Source organism: Neomonachus schauinslandi, chromosome 6 (assembly GCF_002201575.2).
Source record: "Neomonachus schauinslandi chromosome 6, ASM220157v2, whole genome shotgun sequence".
Lineage (NCBI taxonomy): Eukaryota > Metazoa > Chordata > Mammalia > Carnivora > Phocidae > Neomonachus > Neomonachus schauinslandi.
Genome location: NC_058408.1, coordinates 43,101,814 through 43,108,973, shown reverse-complemented (window position 1 = coordinate 43,108,973; position 7,160 = coordinate 43,101,814). Strand labels below are relative to the sequence as shown.

Genomic DNA, 7,160 nt, shown 5'->3' with positions numbered 1-7,160 from the left:
CTCAAATAAAATAAAATCTTAAAAAAAAAAAATCCTCAGTAATTGATAGACTGGATAGTCAGGTTTACAATCACCAAGGGTTGACTGGCAATACACTTTGTTATTAGGAAGCACTAACCAGGGTTTTTTGGAAAGGAGACTAAAACAGCCATACTACTGAGAAAGAAAAGAATAAAGAAAGTATGTAGGGATAGTGAGAGTGAAATCTTTTGGTCCTCCCCCAATCTTCGAAATGTGCTGAAGTGTGACCAGGAAATAACAGTTAGCCCCTGGGCTCACAATAGAGGGGACATTGGCCTTCACTTACATTCAGGGCACTGTGGGGGAGCCATTCACTTCCTGTGGGGAAAGGGAAAGTGTGTGGTGCCCAGAGGAGAGCTCTTTGGTTGAGACTTTGAGCTTTGAGAAGTTCTCTATATATCAAGAAGTGGAGACTTGAGTTCATCTTTGGGGAGGGCCTTTTCTTTGTTCTATGAAAAGCTACTCTAATGGGCCCTTGAGTGATAAGAACTGAAGCAAGTCTTCACCTAATGCAGTGTTTTGGGGGAAAACTGACATCACAGTGAATCCGAAAGCAGGTATTCTAGAATTAGACTGAGCAGCCAAGTGAGCGGGTGTGTTAATAGTTGTGTAGAGTTGAGTTATGTTGTAATTTGGCATTGAAGTAAGTGTATTTGCCTAAATGAAGTAGCTCAGAGTTGTCCTAGACTCCAAATGAATATTTATTAAAATGGAAGTACATTATAGTGGTTTAAAATTAAAAAAAAAAATTAAAATAGGATTAAGAATCAGAAATCAAGATAATGGGAGCTCCTAAAGGCAGATGGAATGAATCATTATAATTTTTTTCTTGATTCCATTTCATCCATATAAGCAGAAATTTCTCCACAAAAATTTTGTGAAATATTGAATAACTCAGGGCTCATGATTCCTTTTAGAGTTTTTGCCCCTTCACAAAATAAAACATTTTTAGGATCTTAGAAGGTACTTAAGTACTCGTTGATTGGGTGAGATTTCATTTGCTAGGAAAAAGTTTAGTTCAAGTTCATCTAAAAAGTCCTTGAGAAATGAAGGTACCATTCAAGGTACACACTCTAATTTGATAGAGAGGCACTAGCTATAGGATTCTAAGTTTCCATCCTTTAAATCAGTAGAAGAAAGAAAATCCAGGCTCTTCAGCTTAGCTTTTGCATCATCAATAAACTCCCTGGAGGCTTTCTGCAGTGGAGGCCGGGGTGGGCCCATTGGAATCCCAGAGACCAGAGTCATGATGGCTTTGGTCTGCGACACTCCAAAACCTAGGTGGGAAAAATAAATAAGGAAATGTGACTGGGACCATCCACTTTGCCACAAACATCCTAAAGAAGAGATCATATACTAGTGACTTCTATGATAGGATAAGGTGGAAGTAAAAGAGGGGAACATTTCTTATCACTATGGCAGACTGAGCAGACATAGGAATCCCTCTTCCTGCCTCGAACATATAGAAAAGCTGGAAAATTTTTGACAAATTGACAAACTGTAAAACAAAACAAAGGAAGACTCTAAGTCAACCTCAAAAGCAAGAAGGAGGGACCAAAGGTACCAGGAATAAAGAGGTCAGCGTGGTGAGTTGCTGAAGCCAAGTGGTCCATGAGGATAATCTGATTCAGGGATATATGACTGTGGATCAAATGATGCAGGACTTCATCACTAAGACAGAATTTAGTTCAATCACATCTAAGAAGTCCCTGAGAAATGCACTCCTTAAGATGCTGCTCTTTTAGAGCTCATGTTCTAAAGCTGGGGCAGGAATGCAAGATGAAGCCTCGGGTCTGTGCAGAGCAGGGGTCTGAAATTAAATGCCCTATGTAAAACTGGTAGTCAGCCTTCTATGAAAGGCAATAGAAGAAAACCTGGCCTGCTGGCCTGGGGATAGAGAGGCATGGAAGCTTGACTTCTTCCAGGCTGTGGATGGAAAAAGATCTTACGAAAGAAACCCCAAGCCTATGCCATCTATGAATCTGGATCCATATTTGCGTTAGGCACTTGTTGTAAAAATTGGACTAAGAAATTAACCTAAAAACTCGTTAGAATTGGTGAAATTATAGTGTCCAACAGAGGCAAATGTAAAACCACTTGTTAGGAGACCTTATAACCTAGAGCACAATGGATTCTCCAGAAAACAACAGTCTCTGAAGACAAATTCAAAGTTAAAAATTACAAAACACATGAGAAAAAGAAGCTGCACAAGAGCTTGCAAATGCACAACTGACAAATCCCACATCCTGAGAACAGATGATACACAATTCTGAAAAAGACCTCACAGAGATAAAGGAGGAATAGAAGCCATAGGCTAAGAGAAGGGCATATAAATAAAGTACAGGAAAATCTGGAAAAACAAATACTAAAAATGAAAATATATATATATTCAATGAAATGAAATAGTAGAAAACAGAGCTGAAGATAGAATTAGGGATGTTGAAGGTAGATCTAAGGAAACAATACAGCAGAAAGAGAAAGGTATTTGTTTTAACTGGCTATGGTTTTTGGATCCAAGATATGAGAAGTAACTTTCTTTTGCTAAGCTAATAGTAACAACTAAGTATCTGGAAGGAAAATACTAGCATGACCAAAGATACAGAGTATAGTTTGATGAATGCAAAATGGCCCTTCCAGGCTTATTACAAATGGCAGAATAGGGAGCTACCCTCATAATAAGACTACAAGTTTATTAAGATAAGTCTCTCCTTGCCTAAACCATGAAAGCTCCAACCTGCCAAAGAAGTCTGAAATGATTTCTTTAAAGATATGTTCTTTTAAATCATAAAAATTATCTACAAGAGTCCACTTTATATATGTATGTATGTATGTATGTGTGTATGTAGCTATCTATCTATGGGGGGGAGGGCAGAGAGAGAGAGAATCTTAAGTAGACTCCAGGCCCAGCATGGAGCCCAACGCAAGGCTCGATCTCATGACACTGAGATCATGACCTAAGCTGAAATGGAGTTGGACGCTTAACCAACTGAGCCACCCTGGCGCCCCGAGTCCACTTTTTAAAATGCAAATATTCTGGCAAGAGAGTAAATTCTTTCAGCTAATATCTTAGAGCTATATTTGGCAAAAATGTTGCAGTCTCACTGCTGATATACAGAATGATCTTATATATACACAGGTACACTTTTAGTTCTAATTTTAATAGTTCAATATTTATTTAATTCACCTTAGGAACATATAAAACTATCACACCAAACCCCCAATTTTGTGAAAAGTATTGTTTAGGACAAGGGAATAATAATAGGTAATTAATGATACTTGTGGCACATAAATATGACAGAAATTGTGAAAGTGAAAAGCAGATGGGAAACACTGTCTTTAAAGAATTAAGAGAGCTCGCAGACGACCCTGCAAGAATGCGGGCCATACCACATAATGGGTGCTTGGGGCTCGGGAGGAGTTGCCATGATAAGGCAGAACGGCTCTGAAAGGGAGGTGGGAGGTCTGCCAAGAATAAACTTAAAGCTTTTCCTGGACTTGACCCAGGTTCTCATGAAGTGCCAATCTCCTCAGAAGTGGGGTGAATGGTGGCATTTGTCATTTGTGATGGGATAATATTTAAGAGACTCTGAGAAGGCTTCTCTATGCAAATTCACTATATTTCCCTCAAATTTTACTTTGTCATATTATCCAAACCTCCATCCATTTGAGCTTACTTATGTTAATAAACTCTTTTTACACTGCAAATACTCTTGGGAGAGCTGTCAGTCATTCACAATTTAGTAAGATCTATATTCAGACTGCCTTCCTCCAAGCACTCAGGCTGAAATCAGCCACGGTGTGGTAGAATTTTAATGAGCAGAGGCAAGTACAGGGAGTGAGTGCTGAGAAGGATCAAATGATGGTGTGCAGAGTGGGAAGGCAAGCAAAGTGCTAAGATTGAGGGACAAGAATTGTAGAAGGGTGCCAACTAGATTTACTTCACCACTTTATAGGGTTGGCCCTGAGGCTAGTATTGGAAATAAAACTCTGCTTGCAACAGAACATTGAAAGGTGTCCTTGTTGAACCCTCATGGAAAGTGACAGTGTACCATTTCCTTCAAACTCACAGCAGACAAAGTAGAAAACTTACCGAGTTTGAGCACAAAGTTGATAAATCTCTGAATACAAAACTGGAAAGGAAAAAACAAATCTATAGTCAGTATTACATAAGCTGTGATAACAATTTAGAAATTTTGGAGGTCAAAGGACAGAAACCCCAAACAAAAAAGCCCAACACCTTAGTTTTCTGAAGGCCTGTCAGAGTGGAGAAAAACAGCTAAGTGAGGATGGTTGAGATCCATCCAGGATAAGGTAGGATCTTTTTATACATGTAAGCTTTATAAAAAGGGGCCATGAGAAAAGAGGTGCCAAAGATAGAATTGTACAGTAAAGAAAGGGGTAGGCACCCTTCATCCATCTAGCCAACCCTTACCCAACTAAACTTATCAGCTAGAGAGGTTGTTTTCAAACTGGGTATGCTAACTTCTGAGGTACTCTCTAAGGGGCACTTAGCAAGGCTAAGATTTATGGGAATAAATAATTTCTAGATCCTTAACTTCCATAAGTGCTATTTTTCTAAAACTGATGAGACTAAGAATTTGCATGGAGGTGCAGATTGTTCTTTTAGATTTCCTCTTCATAAGTGCTTCTTTTCCCACTTTTGAAAAAAATAAAGACATATCTCCTGTATCACTGCCTTGGGACCTCTGGGAACCAAATAAAGGAGCAGATCAAAATATTGGTATTGGCATCGACAGAGTGACAAAGCGATTCCTCTAATTAATGGGTAACATGTCCTCTAAAAAATCATAGGGCTTTCAACTTTTTGCTTTCAACATCGCTTTCAATGTTGCTACTCAGGCTGTCAGCTGAAAGTCACTAAAGCATTCTGTGATTTTTAACACAACTCAAAAAACTGTTCAAAGAATTGAGTGACATTGCTATAACAAAATTTCTTCTATTCTTACTACTAATTTATATGAACAGGGTTTCATAGCATTTATTTCTCTAAAAACAAAAAACAGAAATAGTATCGCTGCTGAAATGTAACTCATCCTAGCATTAAGTAATATTCATCCATGAATTCGTGAACTAATTCATAAAGGCAGACTCCCATCCATTTCATTGAGATGCATTTTCGATGACATTTTATGTTGTTTTAACCAATTACATACAGTCTAGTAACAAAAAATTCAGTACAGAATGAAATTTTAACACCCAGAGCCTTAAAAACATATATGTATACGTTCTTTTTTCCCCTCTCACACAAACTAGTATATTACATTCACAACTCTGTCCTCCACTGCTTTTGCACACTTAATAGATCATGGAGTCTTTCCAGATCTGTACACAGAAAATGATCTCATCCTTTTAAGGGCTGCATATAACTCCATTGCATAACTCAAACATAATGTTTTTAACCATTTCCTTATGGATGGATAGTTGGGTTGTTTCTGTCTTTTGCTCTTATAAACAATGTAGTCTGGAACATCTCTGTATGCATGTCATTTCACCTATGTAAATATAACAGATGGCGTTTGAGTCCATGAGAATGAATAAATTCTGCCCTGACTTTTTGCTGGTCTGCTTCTTCACCTGACTGCAAATTCCTTTACAGTAGAGACCAGCTTGACTGAAGTTACACACTTGGCTCAGCCCTTGGCATATGAATAAAGGAGTCAATGAGACCCACTCACACTAGCCTTCTGTAAGAAAAGCCAGAGAATGTGGTAAACTACATTCCTCACCAATACCATTTTGAGAGGGATGACTTATTTGTGTGGGACTAATGGGAGGAAAAGAGATGGAAATGGGACCAGTCAATAAAAGAAGCTGCTGAATTGAAGGGCTCCTCTCAGGGCCGTTTTACTATCTATTCGGTCCTATGGTTTTCCTGTCATACAACTCAGAACAGGCTGGAATTTTCAGAACCTGCTCCAATCTCGCTTATGCCTTTCACTCCCACTTATTTCCCTGGGATACTCCACTTAGCTACTTTTACTATCTTGAAAATCCCTGGGCCTCTTGGCCTCCGAAAAGTCCTTCTCTTGTGCCTATGCTGTTTCTTTCCACCTCATTCCACTTACCTCAAGCACACATACTACCCAGCTGTGAGATTGGTTCTGCCCTTCATGAGGCTCTCCATTCTCTGGACAGCTAGCCTGCCCTCGGTGTAACATTAACGGCAGCTGCCATTTCCCCTGGGGTCTTCCCTGTAACACATCAGCTCCTGCGGCTTTTCTCTTCCTCTCTCCAAGCCAGTGTCTCCTTTTAGATCACTCACTCGGCTCTTGTTTCTGCCTGGTAGATGCTTCCAATTCTCAGCACATGGCAGGTGAAGATGACTGACCTGCTCTGACTTTGGATTAAGTCTCCCCATTTGGGGTTACCAGCTTCACAGCTTCTTCATATACTCTGGAGACTTGGGTGTGAAGTCCTCAAGGGGATGGCATGGGTCATTTCCCCAGAAATCTATCACCATTATTTTATAGTCACAAACATACTTTGAACACAGAGTAAAAATATGATCATTTCTAGGAGGAACAGAGAGAGAAGTCATTCCCGTATGGGGCCTGTCCTGATTAGACATGTAGGGAACATAGACAATGGGGACAGGTTTGGCTCTAAACAAGAACAGGTAAGAAGCAGGAGGAAAGTAAAGAAAGAAGCAGCAAGGCAATTTTAACGAGGGCAGGTGGGCTAGGAGTGCTGATGAGAGAGAATAAGAATTATCCAGTGGGAAAGAAAAGTTAACCTGATGGTTCAGGGCTGAAGAGAAGTCCTTTCGTTCGAAAGCCTCCAACATCTGGTTTGTCTTTTTTCCCATGTAGTTATAGGTACTGGAAAGAAAACAGCACACACTGCAGTATCAGTAACTCAGCGGGAGAAGTCTAGATCTTCAAATCCCTTTGATGCCTAAAAGGGAAAAATAAACCAGGCCTCCCAGAAGTCTATTTTTTGGCCCTAATCTATTAGAGATCAGGTGTCTTCACTTCTGAGTTATCCAGCGACAATAAGCAGTGCCAGGAGGAGGCACAGAATACCAAAGGGGATAAAGAAAAGGAAGAAAAGTCGGAAAAGGATAAAGTTAGAAAAAAGGGGAAAAAGTTAGAGATGGAGGTGTATTTGGTAGGGAATAA

The 7,160-nt window shown here is 39.6% G+C and overlaps 1 protein-coding gene across 1 annotated transcript in view; it reads right to left on the bottom strand.

The window, feature by feature from the left end:
• Window positions 1–787: 787 nt before the first annotated feature.
• Window positions 788–7,160, bottom strand: part of NPL (N-acetylneuraminate pyruvate lyase) — a 34,705-nt gene continuing 28,332 nt past the window's right edge. The window contains exons 10-12 of the mRNA XM_021682576.1: window positions 6,776–6,860; window positions 4,112–4,151; window positions 788–1,298 (exon numbers count right to left, since the gene is read on the bottom strand). Coding sequence (XP_021538251.1) covers window positions 1,114–1,298; window positions 4,112–4,151; window positions 6,776–6,860 — 310 coding nt within the window. The 3' untranslated portion in view covers window positions 788–1,113. The remainder of the gene's footprint in view (window positions 1,299–4,111; window positions 4,152–6,775; window positions 6,861–7,160) is intronic.